Raw genomic sequence first — 27,897 nt, forward strand, 5'->3', positions numbered from 1 at the left:
CGTTTCAGCTGGTTGCCACCTACGAGAGACCTTTTTCACAGCACACATTCTGACATGTCATAGTAGGAAAATCACGGCTGTATTAAATAACATTAATGGTGCCAACATTCCACCTAGGGGAGGCCCTGACATTGTGCATGCTGGCTCACTGGAATAGCTTACTATGACACTTAATGGAACTGAGCCATTTTTAATGTTATCACTTTGACCTGTGCTTTTCCTACAGTGTAAAATGTCTGCTGTGAAAAAGGTTTGTCCTCACCGCTAGATGCCACTAAATTCTACACACTGCTCCTTTAGGTGTTTTCATTTATTTCATCATTTGTTCAGGTGCTGAAAAAGTAAATGTGATTGTGCGCGCTACATCAGGCTTGCTTATCAGTTAAGAGGTAGTTTCCAGTCGCGATAAAGAGAATACATGTGCCTTAGTTTATATTAAGCCACAACAGATGTATTTCACTGCAGGCATGTTGACCAGCAGGAACAGCACAGGTGTAACCAATAACATTTAATGATGTAGCGGTTTTATTGAAGACTCACACAACTAAATACAGTCGTTAATGTTACTGGTTACACCTGTGCTTTTCTTCCAGGGGGCCACCAGTTATATATAACAGGTCTGAATTCACAGCAGACATTTTGACTTATTATAGCAGGAAAGTCACAAGTGTTACTAATATAATCAATGGTGGCTTGTTCTATTTAAATGTCCAAGTAAGTCATGACAGTGTGGCAGTGTACACAATACCAGCGCCCTGAAATAGAAGCCACGAAATTGGAATTTAACCACAATTAATGTCATTATTTACAGCTGTCCTTTCCTGATATGATAGGTCAAAATGTCTTTTGTGAAATGGCCGTAAGAAACGAACAAAGTAAAAAGTAGAGATTTACATTTAGGTTCAAAAGACAGAATCAGACTGATGTCAGCTGGGAGATTATTCCACATAGGAAGACTTCTTTCTTCTTATCCTGGACTTTGAGAATAAGGGATGACACATACAGCTGTGAGGGATGTAGCATGTATGAAGGGGCCCTCCAATTTAGCACTTTAAAGGTTAGTAGTGTCACCACCTTAAAGACTGACCTAACATACTTTTAATGCCAGCATGTCATGTGGCAAGCCGGAACGTAGATCATTACGATCAAGACAGTAGCTACCATTAAGGAGACTGAGGTCATGTCCTTGCAGACATTTTCAGGAAGTCTGTAAGTGAAGTCCATAATAAGTTATGGTGGTCGTAGCAGTCTTGGTAGGGTGGGTATTTTGTAGGCTAATTTGAGTATCTTTAGTAGGGGTGGGTGGATTAATACTGAAATATCGATACTATAGATTCTACGTTTTCATTTTGAAGATCCAGCCTAGCATCAATAGAATCGATACCAAAAAGGGGATTACTTCTACGTCGTACCTGTTTGTATTTCAAGAGTAACAGCCTGTGCAAACAACATTCTGTGGTTGTGAACACATCTAGTGCATGTACAGTTTGCTTCTCCACAGCTTGTGTTGTCTGCACTCAAACAACATATGCATCACACACGCGCAGCACCCCGCGATGATGAGCACCCTGACTAGTTTATTCCGATGCATAATAGGAGTGATGGCTAAATGAAAGTGGAAAAAAAAAAACACAAGAAAGAGAACTTGGAGCTGCAACCGAAAAGATGGGAGGAGGAGGGAATGCCTCAGCATCCAGACCCCTGACACAGAGACAGAGTTCACTTGCAGATCTCGCTCAGAGAAGCTCAGGTGAGAAATATCCATAAGTTAAAATAATATTTTAGTCAAATCAGATCTTCAGCATTAGTTAAAGTTACATTTTCAAACTGTAACTGGTCATCATTAGCTGTTACTTTAGCTGACTGATTATTCGCCTCATAAATCATGACACGCTGCTTTCCCCAACTGAAAGTAGGCCTACATAAGCCACTATTCATGATGAAAAGTATCATATCGGATACCGGATATCAGCAATTCCTCTTGGGGTATTGCTTGGTATCAGGTTTAAATAAAAATTTGTGGTATTGCACACCCTTAATTTTTTAGAGTCAGCCAAGAAAATGAATAAATAAAGGACTCAACATTCCCCTAACAGAGTTTTATCTTTGGCAGTGTGATGATAGAACATTTGGACCTTTATGCTGGGGTTAATGTGAAAAATCCAAATCATTAACATTTTAGATACTTAATTTGTTGGTCAACATCTTCTGAAGGGGGATTCACTAGTAAATCCTAGTTAATTCCCTGATAATATTCTGGTCTGGATGAAATAAAAATACCGCCACAGGAAGAGATGCGGCGGTGGGCGGGGCCAGACAACGGAACTCTCCTCTGATTGGTAATCCGGGCTGCCTCTTAATGATTGTACTACCGGTGCTTAATGTGCGAGGCGGAACACATCCATGTGCATCATCTCAGGCACTGAAAGCAGCTACTAACAGTATCGGACCCACGTGTTTTACTCTACTGCTGTATGTTAGTACCCTGACAGAGCCGACATTAATGGCGAAGCGACGCACCGAGGACACGCTGCTGCACGACGCTCCCTCCAAAAGATGTTGCCGCCTGCTGAGCGGTGTTGACATGCACCTGGACAGCATGGCTCCGACCGGGGGTGTGAGCCCGCCGTCTCTGCTGGCTCTGCTGGGCAGCCGCTGCAGGAAGAGGCCGCACTACTTTGAAGACCCAGAGATACAGGAAGAAACAGCTCTTTATCGCAAGCCCAGGATCTGCGACACCAGGAAACATGCAGCTAGTGTGACGGTGCAGACTTCTGGAAGTTTCCAGGACCGTCGCAGCACCAGCACGCTCACAAGCTCCAAGAAGCGACCCAGAGATGACTGCGAGGGTTCAGAGACTGTTAATCCTAAAGCTACTGATGATAAAGTAAGTTTTTGACAGCATAGCAGAAGTTTAACAGTGTGAATGTGCTGCAGTGGGGCTGTTCAGATAAAGTGAGCAGGTGTTATGACAGGAACTGTCCACCAGGTGTCACCCTTTACCCACTGTATAGCTCTGTGTTTTCCAAGCTACCTGTCAACAACTTTATGAGTGTAAAATCTGGCTCTGATTTTGACCACATATGGTTGATCTCACCTGGGACAGCCAGTCCAAAATACTACTGTTACCTACTTTGCACACTTCTCCTGAACTCAACTTGTTCTCATTGTTTTCAGGCTGATGAAGACACCCACACTGAAACCGAAGACTGCACTTACAACTCCTTCCAGTACTGGAGGGTCCCCTTACCAGAGCTAAACCTTTCACTGTTAGAAGACGCCAATGACTGTTCCCAAACAAAAGACAAGTCAAAAGTCAAAGGCGCTTCTTCTGATGCCATGGAAACCTGAAAATGACAGGTGCAAGCGAGTCTGCTCTACTCTGTCCTCACATCAGCAGTAACACACGGTGATGAAAATGTAATGCTTGTCAGCAGATAGACACGTCAGAAGCACATCATGGTTGCTTAAAATGCATCCAGGTGAGATGCAGCAATCTAATGTTGCAGACTGCCCAAGTAGCCCTGTCAGTGATCTAGGCTAAGTGAGCTCCATGCAGGTGTAAGATCTCAGTGACCCAGGTGAAGCATTAATGAGATCTGCACTGCAACAACACTTTTCGTTTTTATAGGTGACCAAAACTGCGGTGAAATTTGAAACTTCAACCTTTAACTTCAAATTGTATGAAGTTTTCTAATGTAAGTTTTCTCAGCTTTGTTTTGTAAGTATGTCAGACACCCTGGTGAGCAATAGTGATTTCTGCTTTTTGCTCTGTGCAGAATCCCTACCTTGTTACAAGTATTTTATATAGATATACAATGTTAAGAAATTAGGTATGAAAAGCTGGGTCTGCATGTTAACAGTTCATATTTTAACCACTCTCTAATATCTTTTCAACCATGTTTTTTGTGTAACTCATTCCAAAGATAGTGTTTATAGATTATATGACTGAGTTGTAGGTGTTGGAAATATACATTTTTAAAACCATCTGTGCAGTATTTTCTCTTGTATTCCATGCTACTGATACATTTCATTGCCCTATTTGTCAGGGGCAGTGTCACTTGATCAACAGAAAACCTGAAGGAATAAGAAGGTCAGATTTTGAAAATGATACTTAAATGAACTACATTTTGTTATAATAAGGCACACAATCTAAATTTACAGAGAGAAATGTGTTAGCAAATGGCATGCACACGACAGTATACAGTAAATACAAATTTAATAGCACACACAAGTGGAACCATGGAAAGGTTACACACATGCATGCTGCAGTCCAGTCCATATAAAGCAATTGATTGTGTTGTGTAAATGCAAGTGAGTCTTCTGCTGTCCTGATAGACGAGAGCAGCTTTTATTGTGTCAAGGATTCCTGAACTGATGGACATTATGTCACGGACCCCATCTGATAACAATTTGCCTCATGTCACATGAATTAATTTTGGTTGTGAGGTATGACTGAAGACCAGAATTTTATAGGTGACATATATAGTTGAGATAACTGTAGAGTAGGTGAAACCTTACTCTTAAGACTCTTACTCACATTAGACTCACTTAATGAGTGAATTAATAAGTGAAAATAAACTGTTTTTTCTGGGGGTCCCTCAAGGAGCCCTGAGGGGCCTCAAACCCCTGGTTGAGCACCACTGTGACAGAGCATCTACATTTAAGTATAATCCAGCTGTTGATCTGATGTAGTCAATGGCACTCAAGCTATGCTGTTTACAGGTAGATTACTACATATATTTTCAGGTGCTATAACCCTCCAGTAGCAGTGTGTGTACTTGAGAGAGGGCTGTCAGAAGGATAGATTCATTTGAAAATTAATGTATCATCATTCTTGCCTACTCTCACTAATTAAGACACCCTCTGTATGTAGTCTTTGACCAGGAAAGAGACACAATGGTACCCCCACTGTTTGTTGGTCCTGTGTGTGTTTGAAGGAGGAGGTCCTGAACTCCTCAAGGCTTCTCAGCAAAGCTCTTCCTGCCCTTTGGACCCGCGGCTGCTGGTCGGTCCTTGTCAGAGCAATGATAAATAAAGTGGTGTGATTTGACTCAAGATACATGTACACACTCAACTAAACACGGTTTTAACCGGAGTGTTCAGCCATGGTAAGTTATGGTTTACTAATACTTTTATTTAACGTTACTGAAGCGTCCAGCTTGTTTGTAGCGGGTAATTAGTTAGTCGTGACGGACATAAAAATTGACGGTTTTTATTGATCGCTAACTTCACTTATCAACGGTCGTTAGCAATTAGCTAATGTTAGCAAAGTCGATGTGATTTACGTGTTAGCTAAAATAAACTTTTAGCCTAACGTTAGCTAAATGTCATGTTAGTTAAACCAGTGTACTCGGCTTTGTATTTAAATTTCGCCTCCAGCAAAACGTGTATATATATAGTTTAAATAAATAACTAATATATATAAAGCACAGTGTTTACTGACTGACTTTACCTTACTTTAATCAAGTTAGCCAACAGTAACTTATTTAACTTACTTAGCTAATAACGTTACAAGCTGTATTTACACTTTATGAAGGTTATACTTAAACTTGACAGCATTTCAGAGGAAAAATGTCTGTTTTAGATATTAAACTCTTCTTTTTTATCATGGCAGATACTGTCAGAAGACGATAATCTCATTAGATATATTCTATGGCATCTAAATTAGGTTAATTATCAACAACAGCATTACAGCTGTGAAGCTGAAAAGCCAAGAGAAGTTATGTTTCTTGTGAAATTCATGATAGAAACTGACATATATGATGTCATAAACATGAAAATATTTTGTCTAACTATTAGGGATGTCTCATGTTGGCCCATTTCCTTTTATTATGGAACTATATTAACACTCACTTTCTTCTATATTGCCATACATCTGCATTAGTAACTATCATATGAATGTGAAGTAGTAGTAAGGAGTGCTTTATGTTTAATTGTTAGTCATGTGACAATTCTAAAAATGCTGCAGCACATGGTAAACTAATGAGGTTTATTGTCCATGAAAAATACATTTATTGTAAAAACACTGAGTTACATCGGCTACACTGAAGAACCCTGTTTAGTGTTTACACAATCCCACCCAGGGAGGTAGCACAACAGCTCCCAACCATGTGTACTAATCTCAGGAAAGGGATGTGTGTATGTTTCCTACCAACAATTTCCTACTCAGCTAGGCCATTGTTAAATATGTAGGGGAAACAGACCACAGGGGCAAGACAGACCTCGACAGACCAGGCAAAGCATGAAGAAAAGGCTGCTGCAAAATTGAATGAGAGGATGGCGGTATAACAACTTACATCCCGTCAGTGTTTTTTAGAGTGCCGTTCAGGTTTCTATGACGGGGAAGGACCTACAGTTAGTTCCCATGTAGGCTGCTGCCGGCACTGCAATGAGCTTCACTGAGAAGGTCACTGATTACATTTTCTCAGGAATAGTGTGTTTTTTTGGCTGGGGGATGAGTTTGACAATTCAGTGTAGAAGGGATTGCTTAGCTGCGCCAGGGTCTGTGTAATGGAAGTAAATATTTTCTCTTCCTATTCCAGTCACGAAGGTCTTGGATTGAGGAAAACCTCTTCAAGAGAGAGTGTGTGAAGTTTATCCCCTCATCTCGGGACCTACATAGGTAAACTGGCATCTGATTGCAGCGATGAGCTTCCAAAGAACTGTTTAAAGTACACGTTTTTATGATTCCCAGAAGAAATAAAAGATAACTGTGTAGTTAGTGCATAGTATGATAATATCAGCAGTGGCTAGAAACAACATGTTTCTGAGAGCAAAAATATTTGGCACTCAGCCCTTACTTCCAGGAATAGAGACCATGTGATTATTTGATAATGTGTTATTTCCTGTTTCTTACAGATGTATTCCTGTGTGTCAAGTATGCCAAAACTTGATCAGGTATATTTTATGAATTGTGTGTTTATACCATTCTCAAAGTCACCACATGTACATTCCCCTCCCACACCCACCCCCCTTTTCCAATGAAGTGTTGTTTCATCATCGTGTGGATTATTGTGTCACGTTTTCCCACACCCTTAATTTCATCATTTCCTCTTCTTGCCTTATTTTTGTTTTTCTTTTGTCTTGCTAGTGTCAGTGACGTGTTTTTAGAAATGAACTAACTCTACAGTGTGTCACACACTGGCTCAGGGAAAGTAATAATGCCAAGGTCATTTATTTTGTTGCCATTCTATACAGAGAAAACAGACAGGGTATGGAAGTTGGTGGTATCAACAGTGAAGGAGATTTATGAATGAATGACAGCTGTGTGTGAATTTTGTGGGATGTAAAATGATAAACACCACCACCAATCATAGCGATGTAGACCCAAGGACAAAGGGAGGTGAAGAGGAAGGGAGGGAGACAGGAAAGGGGGAGGAATAGCAGCAGCCTGGCTTAAATAGGCCAGGTGGAGGCTTGTCAGGTGCCTGTAAATTTCACCCAACAACTCTGCCTTTATTTAGGAGCGCTTTACAAACAAATACCTGCTTATTTTAGCCCAAATAGAGTAATGAAAGGTAAGTGAATAATGTTTCTCTGTAGGCACACACATAAAAGTTACTCTGAATTTCTGCCACCTCCTTACACATGCTATGGTCAGTTACGTAATCTTTCATTGATTAGATGCTGCTGTGGCCGCCTGATGATGGAGCACTCTTGGCAAGAGTCCCCTTCCCCCATGTCCCTCTATCCTGGTCCTGGACAGGACCTGGAAGAGGACTGGTCCATAGAGCTCCACACCAAAGCCAGTCCCACCAATGCCTATGGGATTGTAGACTTTGAAGACACTGCCACACGTGTCTGCCGGGCCAAGGTCTGTGAGTCTACTAACTGTACAGTATATGTGTTTCTACGGCAAACAAATTTTGATAACTAAAAATATTTTCAACAAGAGATGACTCCAAAAATGAAGGTAAATGCTGGTCCTGGAGTGAATAAGACAGGATTTGGCTTTTGATTGTGGTATAAACAAGCTTTGACTTATGATCTAAGATGGTATCTGCTTCACATAACAGTCACACTGGCATTGCCTGAGAAAAGCTCAAAAAGACTCTCACTCCCTAAAAGTTCCTTGTGTTTCCTGTGCAGTATGTCCGTTTGGCTGTGGACTCAAAGCCAGACGTGCTGCTTCAACTGATGCTAAGGGAGTGGCAGATGGAGAAACCGAAGCTGCTACTGACCGTCCAGGGGGGCTCAGAAAACTTTACCCTGCCCGTTAAAGTCAAGCAGGCCTTCAGCAAAGGGCTAATAACTGCCGCCCTAAGCACAGAGGCATGGATACTCACTGATGGCATTAATACAGGTAGGTGTTATAAATTGATATAAGATCTGTGTGTGTGGGTCAATACCCCTAATTACTCTTGAACAACACTGGATCTTGGGCTGTTGTCTGATAAGAACCAACATTATCACCATGGCTGTTCGATGGCACAATGGGACTCATGTTGCATTTTATTACCCATGCTATCTAGGTATTTGAAGATTCCAATACATAGTGTGTCAAATGCGGTATGCCAATACATACCAGGGTGTACTACTGCATCTGGTTGCATTTTGCAGTATGCAAGCCAGCGTGCTTTTCTGGTTGACAGACGCTGCATGAATAACCATAAAGATAACCAATAACAACAAAAGGACATAACTATGAAAACACAAAATGACAGACAAATGCATGGGTAATTTTACTGCTGTTATTAGAATACTGCGTGTTAGAATCTACAATGCATGCAGTTATAACTTAAAAGTTTAAAATATGGATATATGAGCAAGAGGGTCAAAGTTCAAGGTGCAATGTTATGACCAAGTAATAAATGCCAATTGTATGCATTCTCCATGCAACAGTATCTACTTTGGAAGGGCAGCTGGATTACATACTGAAAGTAGAAAGAAGAAGTATGCTGTTGGGAACATAGCTGGGTTTAATCAGGGCTGGTCCTGATTTTAAACTGTACCAGGAGGCCTGTATGATGTTCAGTAACCAGAAGGTTTGATTTTGAATTGCATGTAAATTTCTGTGTGCCATGCTGTTGCAAAAATACTTATAATAATGATAATACCTGATCATGTTCTTGGGTTGTGTAAACTCATGTAGGTCTGTTCATTTGTAAGGACTTCAGTTCATTAATTCTCAGCATCCCGGGGTCTAATCTGTGGGGCACAGTTGCATGCTATGTCCATTTGTTTGCACTTGCACAGAGAAGAATTTAATTGTTACGCAGCATAATGGTTTGTTTGATGCCTTTCTTGAGTGAGCTGATTCTTTATTTATACTGTTAAATTCTATATTTGCTGTGCATTCAGCTGCTCTTTACATACTCTTTACATACTTACATACATAGGTGTGTCTAAGTACGTGGGCGAGGCAGTGAAAACATTCGGGGGACATAATCTGAGGAAGAGAAACACAGTTGGCATCACGCCATGGGGAGTCATTGACAACAACACGGACCTTGTAGGCAGAGATGTGAGTATTAAAATCTAATGTATTGTTGAATGAGATTAAATCAATTTGACACTAAATATTTCCAACATATACTAGTGTGATGTTTTATCATGATTGAGCTCTGGTTGGCTCTTAATGTGACTTTCACTCAACATGGTTCAGGTGTTCAGGCCCTACCAGCCACTGGGGAACCCTTTGAGCAAGAGGGCCTGTCTGAATGGTTTCCACTCCCATTTTCTGTTGGTGGATGATGGAACACTGGGAAAACATGGCTGCCAGCAAGGCCTCAGGAGGAAGCTGGAGAAACACATCCAGCTACAGAAGATACACCCTCGTGAGTCTATGTGTAAATGTGTGTGTGTGTTTGTGCAATCCATCTAGGAGGTAAGAAAAGCACAGGGGTTTGATTTGACTGATGTTATATAACATTCCTCCCCCTGCTATGTAGGACTTAACCAAGGAGTGCCGGTGGTGTGTGTGGTGTTGGAGGGAGGCCCTGCCATTGTGTCCACTGTGTTGGACTATGTTAGCAGTGTGCCTCCTGTGCCCGTTTTTGTGTTCGAAGGATCAGGCAGGGCTGCTGACCTGCTCGCCTTCTTACACAAGCAGACCGCTATTGACAGGTATGCATGCGAACTTCACTGAAGCTACAGTAAAAGGTGTAAAGGATTTAACTAATTGTGTGAAATGTTTAGTTTGGTAGTGTTGTTATTAGGGGTGGGAATCTCAAGGCATCTCATGATAAAATTTGACTTCAATTCTTCTTTTAATACATAAAGTGCATTTGCAATGATCCATAATTAAAATGAACAGTTGAATGTACTTCCATTATCTTTTATTAATACAATAATAGTAACAAAGGAAGAACGGAAACACAATGCACGTTTAAGTCCATTATTTTTCACCATCTGATTGGTTCAGCTGTTGGGAATATACAGTTTAGTCTTACAAAGGTGTTGGATAATTGTAATGTTGAGATTTTGCATTGAGACATAATCTTTCAAGAGAGAATCACAATGCGTCTAAGAATGAATTTTTCCCCCACTCCTATGTTATACCGTATGTAGCAAGTGTTTTACTGAGGAGACTTATAACTTACACCTTCACCGCTCTATTAAGGCAGTTGGATGCTGACATCAAAGAGGACTTCCTTGTCAGGATCGGAGAGGTGTTTGGAGTAGAGATAGCAGAAGCCTCGCAGCTCTACAGTCTCCTCCTGCAGTGCATGGATCACAGACAGTCTGTGAGTGAAACGCCATTTGGGAATGTGTATGTTGCTATTCAACCCATGGACTACTCACACCGAGTCTGTGTCTTTGAACAACAGATAACCATCTTTGACTCAGAGGCAGAGGACCAAACGGCACCTGATGCAGCCATTTTGACAACCAGTCTCAAGGGTGCATATATTTCTCCTCTTTCTTGTGACAATAGATGTTTTGACATGTCAAAGCAGGAAAACCACAGGTGTAATTGCTAACATTAACAATTGCTGCATTATTTGTAGATCCAAGCTTGTTATTGTGCAGGCTGACTCACTGGCAAGACTTATCAGTTCACATGAATTGAACAATTCAAACTGATGTTTGACCTGGGCTTTCCCTGCTATGAAAGGTCAGAATGTCAGCCATGATAATGTTGTGCTGTTGCTTAGAAAGGCAGTGATTTAAGTTCTGTTGCATGTTTTTTGTTCTGTATGATGAACAGGCACCAAGGCCAGTCCTGCAGAGCAGCTGAGTGTGGCCCTAGCCTGGGACAGGCCTGACATTGCACAGAAAGTCATGGTGTACGGACAGCATTGGCAGGTGAGGCTGACTTAGAGCCTGTTTATACCTGGTATTAACATGCGTTTCAGTGATCCAACACAAGTGGACAGCCAAGAAACATCACAACTTGTGTATCATGCCTCTGCAGCTGACCAGCTGTGTTCATATTCTGTTACTGCTTACATCACTTACACTAGACAGTCAAAAGGCCCCGTGTACAGTTATTATGTCCACACTTACGCTAACACGGTTGTGTCGGTCCAGCTGGAGATGTCACTGTCAGTAGATATCAACGCGTTTCCCTCCATAGGGCAAAATCATGGTCGGTCATGCAACACTTTGTCCAACTTATTGTACACTGGGCAAGTTATGGGGAGTTAGCACACAGTCACCAAAACATCCACCATGTCCTGCATTGATGATGTAGTCCTTGTCGGGGAGACATCAGTTGGCATTTGCGTTTACACTACAAAAGCCATGTGGTCACATGTGTCCCAGATCACCTCAGCAAGTGGTTTGAGTGATTGCATCACAATTTGTATTGGTGGTCTTAACACTTGTATTTAGCGCTGTCCATTTGTTATCGGATCATTTAAGATGAATGTTAATGCCAGGTCTAATTAGTGAATCACTGCTGCAAGCTGTAGCCTAGTTATATGCCAATATTGTTATTATATATATTATTATTATATGCTATTATGCACACAAGAAATATTCTAAAATACCTTCATAGTTTTCTTCTAAGTATGATAATTGTATGTTGTACTTAGGTGGGTTCCTTGGAGCAGGCCATGCTGGATGCTCTGGTGATGGACCGGGTCGGTTTTGTCAAACTGCTGATTGACAACGGCATGACGATGAGCCGCTTCCTGACTGTGGATCGCCTCGAGGAGCTCTATAACACGGTTATTATAATATATTTAAGTATCTTGTTTGTTTACATGTTTGTGACTGTCCCTCGCAATTCCTTATTTACACATCACATTGACCATGAATAAAATACAACATTAATAAAAAAAATGAATAAAAAGGTTATAATATATACATATTTTTAGTAAATACTTTTACCCCACAGTACTTTTGTTTGTCTTGCTGCACTGTTTACTGCTTTGTCTCCCCACGGCTCACATTTTGCCGTACAAACAGTTCAGTTCTTTTGTTTACGACTCTTGAAGCACAAACTCCAAAACTGTGGCTTTGATTGAAATCACAATAATGCACTGTAAGTGTTTTGCACCAATAATCTCTGCGCTTCCTGGTCAATTGCATTCACAGTATTTTCCCAGTTGTTGTTTTAGGATGCTTTTGAGATCACAAGACTCTTTGTCATCAGTGCACTCACACTTGGCTTTCTCCACATTGCCTTTATCTTTTGTGTATTAAAGGCTGTTTATTTATTTATAACTCTGGGATAATAAGTACCCTAAGAAACGAGCTAAGGATCCCAGGGCTGCTGCTGTGTATACAATGTGCAACTGTGTTGAAAAGTAACCAATAGATCTTTTTTTGTTCTGATTTGGTATTTTCTGTTTACTTGTCTATTTTCTGTGAATAATAATACAAGTTTCTCTCCACAGCCTCAGGGGCAGACGGACCGTTTCCTACGCCACCTCGTTGAAGATGCGAAACAGGTGAGTGGTAAGAATGAGAACGCCGATATTACACTACAGACAACACTGCCACCTCCATAATTTACTGTAGTAGCCATATCTAAAGGTATATAGTATGTGTATTTTCTACTTCTCTGTGTGTGTGTGTGTGTGTGTGTGTGTGTGTGTGTGTGTGTGTGTGTGTGTGCGCGCGCGTGTGAGTAGACTTCTCTTCCCATAGGTCACCGTCTCTCTCTCATTGACGTGGGCCTGGTGATAGAGTACCTCATAGGGGGAGCGTACCGCAGCACCTACACACGGAAACACTTCAGAGCCGCCTACAACAACCGCCTGCAGGACAAAGTGAGCATCACTAGTACTCTCTTTTTTTCCCACTGTGTTTTGATAAATGTCCTAGAAAAAAAACATTTTGACTTGGTACTTTCTTGTGTTATTAATTGTGACAATGCTCGACCTCTCTCCCACTCCTTGCACTCTTGTTGTTGTGTGTGTGTATAGGAGGGTAGACGGGACAGATCCACCTCCATGTCTAAACAGAGACGAGGATTGATACCAAACTCTTCGAGGGCCAGGAGTCTCCAGGACCTGCCTTTCTTTAGAACTGCTCAGCCCTACAAACCCAAGGTTGGTGGGGATTTTGTTTTTAGTATGGGATGCACACTGAAACAACAAGAAGCCACCTTGAGTCATTCAAACCCACACCTCAGAATTGAAACTATTGAAATTCATACATTATGTGTTTTTTGAGAAATTCTCTGGTCATGCATAGCTCAACCATCATAAAACCATGCTGTAATTTCTAATCAGCACTGTTAGATGTTAAGGGCAACCTTAACATCTTTAAAATAACCTTGAATGTGTATTTATTTTTATATTATTGTGTTATTTTCCCGGCTACCAGTTCTCTTTTTTGCCATTCTGGTAAATGGTAAATGGACCTGCACTTGTATAGCGCCTTTCTAGTCATCTGACCACTCAAAGCGCTTTTTACACTACGAGTCACATTCACATATTCACACACACATTCATACACTGGTGGCCGAGGCTACCATACAAGGTGCCACCTGCTACTCAGTGTTTAACACACTCACACACTGATGGAACAGCCACCAGCAGCAATTTGGGGTTCAGTATCTTGCTCAAGGCTTCGACATGCAGACAGAAGGAGCAGGGGATCGAACTGCCATTCTTCCGATTGGTGGACGACCCGCTCTACCTCTGAGCCACAGCCGCCCCATTATTTCTCCCCTTTTGCACTTTTTCTTTTTCCTTGTGGCATCTCTCCTTCTTTATCTCCATTTCATAGTCCATTATTTTGTCCATACTTCTAACTTTCCCATCCAGGAGCAAAATGTTACTCCCTCAAGCAGTCGAGAGATCACATTGAGCCCTGGCCTGGGTGACACTCCTTTGCTGGTTCCCTTCAACTTCAACGACCTGTTCGTGTGGGCTGTGCTTCACCAGCGTCAGCAGATGGCACTTTTTCTGTGGCAGCACGGTGAGGAAGCGCTGGCACGTGCTACAGTGGCCTGTAAGCTTTACCGTTCCATGGCCTTTGAGGCACGACAAAGCAATTGGGACGACGACATTGCAGAGCGATTCAAGACATATTCACTGTGAGTGTATATGTAAGTGTGTGTGATGTCAGTAGTCACCCTATGGGGACAACAGCAACTGAATAAATGTTTGTAGTAGAATGATTAAAGACCCGATCATAATTTTTGAACATTTGAATTATGGTCTGAGAGGGAGAAATACAGATATAGATATAGATGCATGGCTGATACCATGTCTCTCCTTTCTGTCGTAGTGAGTTTGGTCAGTTGGCAGTGGACGTGTTAGACTGTGCATTTCGTCAGAACGAGCAGATGGCCATGAAGCTCTTGACTTCAGAGATGGAGGCATGGAGCCACTTCACCTGTCTGCAGATGGCTGTCTCCTCATGTCACAGACCGTTTGTCTCACACTCCTGCACTCAGACCCTACTCACAGATCTGTGGACTGGTCCGCTCAACATGAGAAAAAACTCCTTTGTGAAGGTAAACACTGTAAACATTGCGAGAGTTTTCAGATAAACCAGAGAAAATTCATTTTATGCTCAAATTCATTTCAACTGTTAGTCTTTCATTGTAAGCGTCATAACAAGGATTTTTTTGTCTTAGTCGATGATGTATTTATTTTGCTTTAAAAAGAGAAAAACACAAAAAAATAATACAGAAGCATAATGAACATACATCTCAGAGGGCCCAGCACTCTCAGTGTCCCTTTCATATTATGATAAGTCACTTGATTTAATGTTATTTTAAAAACTAATGCTTTACTAAGCTCATGTTTGAAGGTATGGCCTCCTGATGTTTCTGGATAGTTGTTACAAGCTTACATAATACACTTGTTATCTCTCTCTTTCAGATAATTTTGAGCCTCCTTCTGCCCCCTGCGATCTTGCTTCTGGAGTTTAAGAGCAAAGCTGAAATGTGCCATGTACCACAGTCCCACGAGGCAGCGCTGTTTGGACTTGAGTCTGTGAAGTCAGCACCAGTCCACGAGGGAACTGATCACACCGTAAAGTGCTAGTAGTGCACTTATCCAGCCTTAGTGTTGTGCTTTTTTGTCTTGTAATTTATTCTCCTCTCCTATCCTACTCTACTCTACTCTTACAGGGCAGTCAGGATCCAGAGCAAGGCCCGTCGTTCAGTGACAAATGTTTGGGTCCAGTGTCAGAAACTGTATCCTCTATCACTGTGCAGTGTCTGTCCTGGATCACACGACTCTATGAATTCTACACAGCTCCTGTTGTCAAGTTCTGGTTTCACACAGTAGGTTGTGTTCATGTTGTTATATTGCAAAAATGTGTTAAATGGAAAATATTTCTCTCTCTGAAAACACATTACTTTGATGGGCTGAGAGTACCTCCTTGTATTTGATGTGGAGTCTGTGGTATTGTTTGTCTGTGTCACTTTCTGAATTTGTTTTTCTTGTCTCTGTTTCGACTTCAGATGTCCTACTTGGCCTTTGTGATGTTATTCTCCTATGTTGTCCTGGTGAAGATGGGGGATTATCCCAGTGTTCAGGAGTGGCTGGTCATAGCCTACATCTTGTCCACCGCAGTGGAGAAAACCAGAGAGGTAAGTCCAGTCAGTTTTATTTATATATCCCAATATCACAAATCATTTGTAAGTGTTTGTGTGTGCATTTGTTATCATTTTTCTACATGAGGCATTACTAAAAGTGTCAATAAAGATACAATAAAAGGAAACAAAGACAAACCAAATATATACTCCTCTTACGTAGGTACTGATGTCTGAGCCAAGGAAGCTGAGCCAGAAGCTTAAGATTTGGTTCTCAGAGTACTGGAACATATCAGATTTCATTGCCATCCTACTCTTCATGGCTGGTCTGGTACTGCGTTGGCAAGCTGAACCCTACCGGACGGCAGGACGCATCAGTTACTGCCTGGACACCATCTTCTGGTTCGTTAGGGTGATGGATCTGCTGGCTGTCAATCAGTATGCTGGCCCTTACCTCACCATGATCACTAAGATGGTGGGTAGAGACTGTGCACTATATATTGGTGAGGAAAAAAGTGGAGATGTGTGTTTTTTTCTTCTTCTTCTTTTAGTTATCCCTCTCTCCTCTCTCTGTGCGTTTCTTTAGACCAGTAACATGTTCTTCATCGTGGTAATGATGGCAGTAGTGCTGCTGAGCTTCGGGGTGTCCAGGAAGGCCATCCTGTCGCCAGATGAGGAGCCGTCCTGGAGCCTAGCTCGAGACATAGTCTTTCAGCCATACTGGATGATCTACGGAGAGGTCTATGCAACGGAGATAGATCGTAGGTGTCTCAGAAAATAGAAAACACTAGATATTTATTTATTAACCAGTGTTGATTTAAAGAAGACAAGTTTAACCTTGATGACTTTGCTGTTGCCTTGAGTTTTTAGTGGAGTTGGCTTGACTCACATTTGTATTCCAATGTGTGTTATTAATTGCAGGCTAAAGATGAGTGGGGTAATTATCCTTGTTGTTTCAGGACTCTGATAACTCTACCAAATCATACCCTTGATGATGACTAACTTTTTACAACATGTAAAATGCCCCTAACAATTTACAGTGTATTCCCACTGTTGAAGGGATTGTTTGGACTTTTTGAAGTGGGGTTGTTATGAGTTAGTTATCAAAAATCAGTGTATTATGTACAGCTGATGGTGGTTCGCATCCCCATAATTTGGAGAAGCAGGCAGGAGTGCCGCCAAGAAAGCAAAGCCATGTACTGCTGTGGACGAGGGCAGCAGCAAAACATATTTTAGCTACCAAAAAAATGAATATCAGTTTAAGTGTACGCTATATAATTTTTTTTTTTACTGCTTTACCTTGTCGTCTGACAGCCTTTTCCGACGGGGAACTAAACCTGTTAGCTATATTCTCTTCAAAGCCACTAGACTTCATTAACAAAAACAGTAATTTCACCTTGCAGAACACAGGAGCTGCTGTTTTACCACTGCCTCGAGAGGTTATTTTATTTGTGTGATTGTGTGACTTTCGTGAATCTGAACTAATACTTAAGTCAAACAGTAACACAAACAAACTAACTGATCTAGGCAGCGGTAGACCAGCAGCTCCCATGTTCTGTGACGTAAAATTACAGTTTTTGCTAAAGGAGACTGGTGGCTTGGAGGAGTGCATAGTGAACAGCTTCAGTTCCCTGATGGAAAGGGCTATCTGAAGGCAAGGTAAAACAGTGAAAATATTCTAAATATAGTGTAAACTTTAACTGATATTAATTTATTTAGGTAGCTAAAATATTTTGCTGCCCCTGTCCACCGCAGTACATTGCTTAGCTTCCATGGCAGTCTTCTTGCCTGCTTCTCCAAACTGTGGGTGTGCCAACCACCATCTGCTGACTGTAATACACTTACCATGGATAAATACCCCATGAAACTCCACTTCAAATATCCTAACTATTCCTTAAATGAAGGTATTGCTTGTCACCAGTGTAAAGTCTGTGTGTGTGTGTGTGTGTGTGTGTGTGTGTGTTTGTGTGTTTGTATGTGTTAACAGCATGTGAGGACAGCCATCCATGTCCTCCTGCTTCCTTTCTCACGGCATTCCTCCAGGCTGTCTATATGTTCTTCCAGTATATCATCATGGTCAACATACTCATTGCATTTTTTAAGTAAGAGTGTTTATAAAGAAAAATCAAATTTTACACTGCAGGACCCCCATTAAAATAAAGAGTATGTTTATTTCAAAGAATGTTGTCTTTTTAATAACAGCAACATCTACTTTGACATGGCATCGACATCCAACAAGCTGTGGAAGTACAACCGTTATCGCTACATAATGACCTATCAGGAGAGGCCGTGGCTGCCTCCACCCCTTATCCTCCTCAGTCACATGGCCTTAGGTTTGAAAGCCATCTACAGGAGATTAAGTGGAGATGCTGAGCGGGAGGAGAGATGCTCTGGGCTTAGTGAGTACCGCACTGTGTAAAACTAATTTAGAAGTTATCTAAACATATCTTATGAGTCACCTCTCAGCACGTGTCTGTATCTATTAAATCACCTCTCCTGTCTTACCTGTCTTTACCAGAGCTCTACCTGGGCCACGAAGATCTGAAGAAGCTCCATGAGTTTGAGGGGAAATGTGTAGAGGGCTACTTTCATGAGAAGAGTGAAGATGTCCACAGCAGGCAAATTAACAGGATCAGAGCCACAGCTGACAGGTTGGATTGATATTCTAATTGATTTGTTTAAAACAGGAGTTTAGGATGTGGACATTTCAGAGTAAATGCTTGTGTAAGCAGTTGGCTCAGATAGAAACATGAAATACTTGGAGCTGTATATAATGAAGCTGAGAAGAATGTCTTAAAAACCAATGATATATGTGCTCTGTTGGCCCTGCAGAAGTTGGTTTTGGCGTAGTGCAGTGAAGTGGTTATAGTTTCTACAGTACATAGAAGCTCAAACACTGGTGCCCAATGCCAAAACCAATACATTTTTCCACTATATCATCTACAATGGTGCCTTCTGTCATCATATTTCTCCTCATTATCACTGTATTTTGATAATGATGAACAACCCAGTGAGTATGTATTCCTGTCCCACTAACACAGGTTTCACTCCTCTGTGTATGTCTGACAACCCAAACTCGTATTTTACATGTGAGATACAGTATTACTAAGAATGTCGTCATTGTGTAAAGTCGTCTGTTAGTGGCTTTAAAAAGTTAGTCACATTGTGACATTGGTATGAGCATGAACATCAACATGTTAACATCATTATTAAAAGGTGAAAAACATGTTTAGCAAGCAAAATTTACTAATATAGCACCTTTCACAGACACTAGTCACAAAGTGCTTCACATTTTAAAAAATAAAATCAAATAAATTAAACTAGGATAAGACAGCAGGTAAAATATACAAAGGGAACAGACATAAGACACAAGTTAAAACATGAAATACCACATGCTACCTAAAAGCCTGTCTGAATACATGGATTTGTACCTGTTTAATAAAGGAGTCTGAAGAGTTCAAAGACCTCAAGTTTATGAGTGACTATTCCAAAGCTCAGGGGCTGCCATTTGGGAGGCATGATCTCCCTGAGTCTTAAAACGTGTCCAAGATACCTTTAGAAAACTCTGGGTAAAGAACCCAGAGTAGTGTAGTATGTGGCTGCAGAAGATCCATGATGTACCATGGAGGCTGGCCATGTAGGGCTCTGTAAGTGAGCACCATTATTTTGAAATGAATTCTAAAATGAATAGAAAGCCAATGTAGAGGTTAAAATATGTGTAATATGTGACCATCTGTTGGACCATGTTTACAGTATAGGAGCAGCATTTTGGAAGATTTGTAAACTCTGTAAGGAAGATTTATTAAGGCAAGTAAAAAGAAAGATGAAGCAGTGTGAATGTCTGTTTTTTATTTGTCTCATTAGAGCTGAGGAGATGTGCGTGATGATGGGTGAGGTCTCAGATAAAGTTAACTTCATTCAAGACAGCCTGTCTGAGCTGGACTGTCAGCTGGGTCAGCTCCAGGACCTTTCGGCACAGGCAGTGGACACCCTCACTCTGCTCTCTGCTACTGACAGCCTACACCAGAAGGAGGCACGCCTGGCTCAATGTCGACCCATAACAGCGTCCCGGCACATCCTCCCTCACAGCTGGACCCTCATGCACAGAGGTGGAGCAGACTGGGATGTACTTAATATGAGACGAGCCATTGCCAAGCCGTGTAGAAGTACCCCGCCTTCTTTACTGAAGGGCCACGCTCTGGTGGCGAGTAGACTGACATCACAGGAGTGCCATGTTGGAGCCAGGGGGAGCAGAGGAGGAAGACAAGGACACACTGAGAAGGGAGAGGAAGGAGTGAAGGAGGTACATACTGTTGTCATTTCATATTAATAGCTGTCGTAGGAAGTCAAAGAACATGAGTATTTAACACCTAGCATTGTCTTTTCAGCTTTATATCAGTAAAACTACCACTTAATTAATGACTTCTCTAGTTACAATTATTTTGTTTAAAATATTTTTTTCCTCCTAGGATTCACAGTTTGGTACTCCTGACCATCCCAGTGAGAATTGCCAGGGAGTCTCTAGACCTGCTTCTCATGCTTCCTTCTCTCCGTCATACGGAGCCGGAGTTCATCTCAGTGGTTTCAGGGATCAGACAACCTGTGAGTCCTGTGGACCGTCCCGCTGCGCGTCTCCTCTTTCTCCCAGAGGCCTGGAGTCACCGCATCATAAACTCTGGACATGTGACCCATACCTGTATCCCAATCAGGAGGAAACTTCCATGGAAGAGGAGGAAGAGGAAGAAGAAGATGAAGAAGAGGAGAAAAGGACACATGAGGAGCTCTCTAATATAGAAGTGTCCAGAGCTTCTAGCACCGCTGTCCTGCTGTCTGACCCTCGAGACATCTCTGAGGGTTTGGTAAATCCTGCCTTTTCTCAGGATGATAGCCGACTAAGTTCTCGGCCCAAACCTTCCAGCCAATGGGGAAGACCAGTGAAATCCCCCAGGTGGGCTCGTCTGTCCAGAGACCGCCCCTACGGCTGCTGCAGGTCTCTGTCATCCAGTGTGGAGAATATGGCTTTCTCAGGGGCACCTCTCAGTCCAATGAGGGGATCATTTCCATCTCTTAACGAACCAATAAACAAAGAGAGTTTGTCAGATGGGAGGAGTTTCAGGGAGGCTACATCACTGCAATGCAGCAGGAGCAGAGGTAACGTAGTAATGCAGGTGTCAACATCAGTTATTACAAGTGTGAGCTCATAAATCTTCAGTCAGTCTTTATCTAATATTTGCAAAAGTAGTCGAACTGACCACTCACAAAGATACACATTATTTAGATGTACAGCATATTTTCTTCATATCAGTTCCTGCATATAACAGAAAAAAATATACTGATTAAAAATCTGGGTGTACATTATGTCTACTTTTGTGTACTGAATTTGCTTTTGAGTTATCATGCAGCTGCATTTTCTAACAGATCATGTATGTTTTTGTTTGTGCAGAGTGGTCCAAGTCCTCTGACTTCACTCAAGTACCAGACAGCAGAGGCAAAACCCAGAACAGGAAGACAGTGAAGATACAAGAGAGCAGTCCAGATACTGTAAGATGTTCACAGCATATTTGCTAAGATTTACTTTATTTGTGACAATTGAAATTTCTCCATGATTGCTCACTAACACACTGAATATTATATGGATCATAAAACATTGCTAATTTCTTTGTTGTTCTGTTTCATTAATTCCTGTGGGAAATAGGTAACCATGCAGTCCCATATGTCTGATGCCAGCTGGAGAAGGTGCCGGAGATTGAGAGGAGAACCTACATGTTTGTCGGCTTCAACCAGCCTCAGTCAGCTCAGTAAGGACTCACCATCCTCTTTACATCAAGCAGATATTAGTAATTAGTCATACTATAAGCATACGTTATCCCATGGAACCTGAATGCACAGTGGTGCAAGACGGAGAGTGACAAGATGGAGAATGAAAGAATGATAAAGAGCCTGTTGGTTCATTAAAGCAAGGCCTCTCTGAATTCATCACTTGCGAATAAATAAACACAAAAGAAACAATGACCTAATAAAATGTGCGATTTATAAGTTACTTGCAGTCAAAGATTTGTTTTAAAGTTTTGAATATTAATGATATCAATATTGTTTCAGATTTTGAACCAATGGATTTGTTGCAGAAGCAGGTGTTTTCCCATCAGGTAAAACTGTGTGGAATTGTGGTAACTGACTGTAGTAACTGTGGAAACAGAACTATTAAGAAAATACATGATATATTAAGTGTGTAATACGTCAGTGGTCTGACTATCTTTGCATCTGCCTTCAGGATGTGTGGAGCTCCACTAATTCAGCATGGAACAGCTGGGCCAGATCCATGAGCCGCAGGTCTTCGTAAGTCTGCTTTTCTTTTGGCCTGCCATAATATCATAGACAGTGTAAAAATAACTGATGTAGCTACTGTGATGTCACCCATTTATTTGTGGACTGCCGTTCGAGTTTGGCATTGCTATCTTGATTTTTTGGGGCCAGAAATTGTCATATTTGGCAGGGAGGATGGAGTTGTGGAGGAGCGAGAGGTGGATCTGACTCTTACTGGTGACGCCTCACAGACAGCCTGTCACTCATGTGGCCCTGCCCTTAATTATGTGTAACTTTAAGCCTTAATAAAATGTAAACGGTGAGTTATGTAAAAATTAACCCCTGTGCAGTTGTTGGGGGGGAATGTTGCAAGAATGTTGAGGATTGACTCACTTCTTGAGCCAGCCTCAAGTGGCCGTTGGAGAAACTGCAGTTTTGGGCGCTTCTGTGTTGGCTTCATTATTCAGCAGAGGTTGCTGCCTCAAACACTTGAGGATTGTTATGATTGCACACTACATATTTCTCTTTTTGTCCCTGTTGCAGTTTACAGAGTGGGATTGCCCCTGAAGGTATTTCTGAACTTTTTTTTATGAAATATGTTTGTATAGTTAATTTATTAATTATTGTGAGATACACTGTTTCTGTATTTTAATTTCCCATGGTCTTGTTTTCTGCAGCAAAGAGCTCCTCATTCCAGTCCACTGACAATTTGTATCCTCACTATTCAGGTAATAAAGGCAGAAAATTATGTTTGATTAATTGTGGCTATCAACATTTTTAGGTACGCCAGATCCCAAAAGCTTTTTCTAATGTAATTGTGCATCTGTTTTTCTGGGATTGCATGAGTAATTATGTCTGTATTTTAGCTCATGTGAAGTTTTGACTGTGTTCTGTTTGTGTGTTAACAGCTATGGAGAGAAACAATCTGATGAGACTGGCTCACACCATTCCCTTCACTCCTGTTTCCCTTCTGGGTAACGTTTTTGTTTGTTTCTTGTTTTTTACTAGTTTTACGTAGCAAAATATGTGTCTTAAATTCCATCTCTTTCCAAGCACCTAACTTACTGTTTCCTGGTATGTTCTCTGCAGGAGGTGAAGAGGTGAGCATCTACTCTCTGGAGGAAGTGCCCTCTGATGCTGACCCTGAATCCAGCACAGTCTCCTCCTGGTCATCACGTGGCCTCTCTGCCATGCTGCAGCCCCTCTCCAGTGAAGAGGGCTCGCTGGATGGAGGTCTTCGGCAGGGCTGCAGGGTGCTGTGCACCTGGGCAGAACGGGACGTGCTCAGACCTGGTCTGGTATACGTAGTGAAAGCCTTCAAGCAGGAGGTGGTTCGGGCCTGGCAGAGGTACTTCCCTGGTAGCACGGCACTACAGCTTTGTTTAAGAGTAAGTGTACCTGAAAAGTGAAGTATGCATAGGCAGGGAAGCACTGAGTATTTGTTGAGGACTTTCTAGAAGCTGATAGCATTAACAATTTGCAAAATTGCTCCTATTTGCCACATGTTCACAGTTTTAAACCTCCTGGACCTTTATCTTCCTACAGATTTAAAGGGTAACTTTGGTAGTTTTCATCTTGGACCCTATTTTTCCAAGGTTTAGTGTCTAAATGAAATGAAACAATTAGGAACAACGTTTTTTTGACATGCGTTCAGTATTGAATGAGAACGCTGCAGCCGGCAGTGATCAAACAGGCTGCAATGAAACCACATGAAGACATATTTGCACTGTCAATTTACATACACAAAAATGCTTGTTTTTGCCACTGGAAAGATCAGATTGTTATTTCAAGTGTCTGACAACATTATGGAAATGACCCATAAAGAGGCCTACTTTAAAAAAAAAAAAGAAAAAAAAAAGAATAAGATCCCTTTTGTTTAACCAGAAACAGTCTCAAAATCGCCATCACTAAACCCACTAGACTCTATTTAAATAAACAATAATTTTGGCATGTATGGAGCCAGCATATTTTCACATCTAACTTGGTAAATTAAGGGTTTATTTTAACCAAACCAGAGTTGTTTTACAATGATAAAATGACTGTTTATTTAAACACAGTCTGGTGGCTTCGGTGATAGTGATTTGGGGCAGTTTCGGGATAAACTAAAAAGATATTACTCTCTAACAAAGAGGTCTGTCTCTGTGGTCATACTTTTCTTAATGTTGTCAGACACTTAAAATACCAATCTGAGCCTGTCAGTGGCAAAAACAAGCATTTTTAGTAGATGTAAATTAACAGTGCGAACATGCCCCCAAATGGTTACGTTGCAGCCTATTGTCACCGCTGCTGTCTGCAGTGATCTTGCTCAGACTAGGGGTGTAATGATGATACAGTGATCAGCGTTCCAGTATTATCGATGCAAAGTGAAAACTTCGACACATATCATCATCATTAAGATACAACTTTATTGTCAAATTCCCATTGCCTGTCTGTGTAACCATTTCCGTCCAAGCACACATCTCTTCCTAAATATTCAAACAGAGCCAGCGGCCAAGTGCCGGGCAGATAATCGTAAGCACCAAGGTTGACAGTGAGGATATTTACTGATATGGTTTTGTATCGATCAAAGTCACCTGAATTGAATCAAATCAAATTGTATTGCAGCAGACTTTTTGATATCAGCAAATATTGTATCGCTGTCCAAAGAATTGGTCTAATATTATTTCGTGATTAAAAGTTGTGAATTACACCCCTGATCAATACTGGACCAAAAAAAAGTTGTTCCCATTAGCCACTTAGACACAGAAACATGGGAAATTAGGGTCCAGGATGAAAAATACCAACCTTACTCTTTAACTTTATCATCAACCTCTGTTTGACTTCCCTAAAGGAGATCCAGCAGCAGCGAGCAGCTCAGAAGATGATGCAAGTCTTCAATGAAGTCAAACCTGATGATATGCACTACTCACCAAGGTGTGTGTTCTCTCTTGTATATGCGTCTGTGTGTGTCTGTGCATGTACTAATTGTCTTTTCTCCCCACTAGGTTTCTAGATGTAGCGCTGGTCCTCTGGCATTCGAATGGCCAGTGGCTGACTATTGAGAGGAACATGTCCGGTGACTTCAGGAAGTACAACAATAACACAGGAGAAGAGATCACCCCCTGCTGTTCACTGGAAGAAATGCTGCTGGCGTTTTCTCACTGGACTTATGAGTACTCCTGCAGAGAGCTTCTGGTACTCGATATTCAAGGTAGGTTTCTTTACTGTGTGTGTGTGTGTGTGTGTGTGTGTGTGTGTGTTTGCAGCATACCTGTGTATGGACACATGTAAGTTGTTGCGTTGTTTGTCTTACTTATGTGTACTTTTCTTAACAGGAGTAGGAGAGGAGCTGACCGATCCAACAGTCATCATGACAGACGATCAAAGGTACAGTTACCAACAACATATCAAGGTTATTAATGGCAAACATCTTCCCCTTCTGATGTTAGAACAAGGGATCTCAAGTATGTATCGTGAGAAAGATAAAACTTTTATTTTTCTGTTGCAGTGGTAGCAGGGGTGAGATGCTTTTTGGTCCAGATAACCTTGGTGATGCTGCCATCAGCGGTTTCCTGCAGAAACACTCTTGCGGTGCCTGCTGCCGCAGACTGGGCCTGGCAGGTCAGAAATGTTTGGTATTGCTGTGTGTTTGTGTGTGTGAGAGAGAAAGGGAGAGTGCATGTAAACAGTGTTAAAATACTTGAAAAATACATTTCTTTATCCTATACCATTATGTGTTTTGCACTCCTTAGCGTATACAAAGGATTTTTTGTCATTGTGTTTGTTTTTTTCTTGTGCATGTGTGTATAAGCATGTATTCGTATGTCACCTCTGTGTCGTCACTCAGGAGGCCAACGTTGGCTCTGAGATAAATCCCCAACAACTTCAAATGAAGACAGCACACACCAACAGCCAGCTAATTAAGCCGCGAGTGTTCGTTTATTTCTATAACAACAGTAGTGTTTGAGGCATGGGGGTGGGCCCTGCTTTGTGCGTTGTGCTCCACGGCCTTTGATTACGTATTAATCATGTCTTTGTGCTGGCGATGTGCTGCTGAGACATTAGCTTTGATTAGCTATTAATTAACGTCTCTGGGTAGGCACGATACCGGCATCTAGAGGATAACTGCTCGGGAAGAAACTGTGCTCAAAAACAAACAAGCCCAGCAAACAAACACACAAACACAAACATTCAGACACAGTTGTTTTGATATTTCAAAGGTGCGTTGTGTTTCCTCTTCCTCTTCTTGTGTCCTCTCCAAGATTTCTCCAACAAATCAAACCAAATTATTCATGCCGGATGCGTGGACTTCCTCCCAGGCCTGTCAGTATTCTCTTTCTTGTGATAATGACTGCGTTATTGGAGCGACATGTCGCTAACTGATGTTTCTGTTGTTCAGATTTGAGGAAGTGTTCGGACAGCTGCGAGAACAGCAGCGAAGCAGAATCTACACCGGGGAAAGAAGATCAAGAGGACGATGAAACTGGGTTGTAACCTCTGACCCAGGAAGTATAGAAAGGGAGACACATGCACTTTTACCAGCACACATTCTGAGACATGTCTGCCTGAGTACACACTCAGACATATGTTTTTACAAAATACTGTCTTGGTGCTCTGCCTGATTCATTTTTCAGAGGAAACTGTGACTGGACACTAGAGATTTAATTACTGTAATTTGTACAAAGGATGCCAATATGTTCTTTCAATATAAGTAAATAGTGTCAGGAGGAAGGTAGGGAGGGTTGCAGATTATTCTTGTTAAAGAAGGGATTATAATTAAGCTGTATCTCATGTATCATTATCGGAAATGCAGTAACAACATACTGCTTTTTCATGACTTAACAAAAGTCTAAATCACTATTTATGTTGTTCTTTTCTATGAATATTTTGACACAGAGACATGACAATTGTTATTACAGTTACCATTAAAAGTTAGGAATTAATTTATAGAGAATACATTTATTTAATGTTTGGCTAAAATAAAAAAAATTCCAACAAAGTGCATGTGTGAGACAGAAAAACGAGGCAGAAATGCACCCATAAAATTTCTTTTATTTTTTTTTTCTTCCCACAACAAAATGTCTACAAAAGCGATAAAATATAGAATTTAACAAAAATCACTTCAGACCTTCACATTGTATATACATCTCAAAGGAGGACTCAGTAAGGGCCCTGCATAGCTCTGAACTTCAACCCATGCTTATCCATCAAATGTGGGTGTTTGCGGCTCTCCTTAATGCAAATGCACACATACATACACACACAGACACACACTTTCATCCTCATGTGAAAATTAAAAAAAAAACTACAGTAGAGCTGATGGATTTGTAGTAGAGTCTCAGTTCAGAGTCCAGCAGAGTCCTCTCTCACCAAATGAAAAAAAGCATAAAATGTAAAAACTGTTTGCCAGTGTAATCAAATACACATTTTCCTTGGAGTTCCCCTTTTTTGATTGGTTTCTCAAGTAAACTCACACAGTAAAGCATCTACGCCCCACTCTGCCAATCCTTCCGCTCCTCACTAGCTATGGCACTTTGAAAACAAAAAAAAAGTCTCATTTTATTGTATTTTTTTTGTTTTGTGTTGTTAGTCCTGTGTAAAAGGTTCTGTAGCCCAAGCACCTTTCAGGTTTCGGTTACAGATGCTACATTTTGTTTTATTTGCTCTTGCTGGGACGCAAAGACATTCTAAACAATAAATTAACAATTTTCAACACTACTCCAATT

General features: G+C 41.3%; 2 protein-coding genes across 6 annotated transcripts; both read left to right on the forward strand.

The window, feature by feature from the left end:
- The first annotated feature begins 2,369 nt into the window (after positions 1 to 2,369).
- Positions 2,370 to 3,957, forward strand: wu:fa19b12 (uncharacterized protein LOC560551 homolog). Its single transcript, XM_050050008.1, has 2 exons — positions 2,370 to 2,887; positions 3,178 to 3,957. Exons 1-2 carry the CDS (start codon positions 2,504 to 2,506, stop codon positions 3,349 to 3,351), a joined length of 558 nt encoding a protein of 185 aa, XP_049905965.1. The 5' UTR covers positions 2,370 to 2,503; the 3' UTR covers positions 3,352 to 3,957.
- Positions 3,958 to 4,985: 1,028 nt separating this feature from the next.
- On the forward strand, positions 4,986 to 27,887 carry trpm6 (transient receptor potential cation channel, subfamily M, member 6). Of its 5 annotated transcripts, XM_050050004.1 has the most exons (41): positions 4,986 to 5,111; positions 6,546 to 6,625; positions 6,862 to 6,900; positions 7,627 to 7,816; positions 8,092 to 8,305; positions 9,342 to 9,466; positions 9,608 to 9,779; positions 9,894 to 10,068; positions 10,565 to 10,688; positions 10,773 to 10,845; positions 11,153 to 11,250; positions 11,982 to 12,116; positions 12,789 to 12,842; positions 13,026 to 13,163; positions 13,320 to 13,445; positions 14,166 to 14,437; positions 14,632 to 14,860; positions 15,231 to 15,383; positions 15,482 to 15,637; positions 15,818 to 15,946; positions 16,113 to 16,364; positions 16,476 to 16,650; positions 17,877 to 17,991; positions 18,092 to 18,288; positions 18,408 to 18,540; positions 19,754 to 20,192; positions 20,359 to 21,040; positions 21,333 to 21,430; positions 21,585 to 21,687; positions 21,989 to 22,035; positions 22,161 to 22,225; positions 22,736 to 22,761; positions 22,870 to 22,920; positions 23,101 to 23,166; positions 23,282 to 23,580; positions 25,023 to 25,105; positions 25,177 to 25,382; positions 25,507 to 25,558; positions 25,680 to 25,792; positions 26,434 to 26,494; positions 26,571 to 27,887. In XM_050050004.1, exons 1-41 carry the CDS (start codon positions 5,109 to 5,111, stop codon positions 26,650 to 26,652), a joined length of 6,030 nt encoding a protein of 2,009 aa, XP_049905961.1. In that variant the 5' UTR covers positions 4,986 to 5,108; the 3' UTR covers positions 26,653 to 27,887. The 5 variants fall into 5 exon arrangements, 3 of the variants coding, with proteins under 3 accessions (XP_049905961.1, XP_049905962.1, XP_049905963.1); XM_050050005.1 differs by lacking the exon at positions 26,434 to 26,494; XM_050050006.1 differs by lacking the exons at positions 4,986 to 5,111; positions 6,546 to 6,625; positions 6,862 to 6,900; ... (2 more) ...; positions 9,342 to 9,466; positions 9,608 to 9,779 and having other exon boundaries at positions 10,049 to 10,068; positions 10,569 to 10,688.
- The last annotated feature ends 10 nt before the right edge of the window (positions 27,888 to 27,897 follow it).

The sequence above is a fragment of the Epinephelus moara genome, chromosome 8 (genome assembly GCF_006386435.1).
Source record: "Epinephelus moara isolate mb chromosome 8, YSFRI_EMoa_1.0, whole genome shotgun sequence".
In the NCBI taxonomy this organism is placed as follows: Eukaryota; Metazoa; Chordata; class Actinopteri; order Perciformes; family Serranidae; genus Epinephelus; species Epinephelus moara.

What these genes read in the sequence shown, in the direction of transcription:
- trpm6 (XM_050050004.1), top strand. An exon ending in CGATTCAAGACATATTCACT is followed by an intron (nt 14,438 to 14,631) that starts GTGAGTGTATAT and finishes TTTCTGTCGTAG; the next exon opens with TGAGTTTGGTCAGTTGGCAG. An exon ending in ATCATGACAGACGATCAAAG is followed by an intron (nt 25,559 to 25,679) that starts GTACAGTTACCA and finishes TTTCTGTTGCAG; the next exon opens with TGGTAGCAGGGGTGAGATGC.
- wu:fa19b12 (XM_050050008.1), top strand. Translation starts at nt 2,504, where the DNA reads ATGGCGAAGCGACGCACCGAGGACACGCTGCTGCACGACGCTCCCTCC. An exon ending in CTAAAGCTACTGATGATAAA is followed by an intron (nt 2,888 to 3,177) that starts GTAAGTTTTTGA and finishes CATTGTTTTCAG; the next exon opens with GCTGATGAAGACACCCACAC.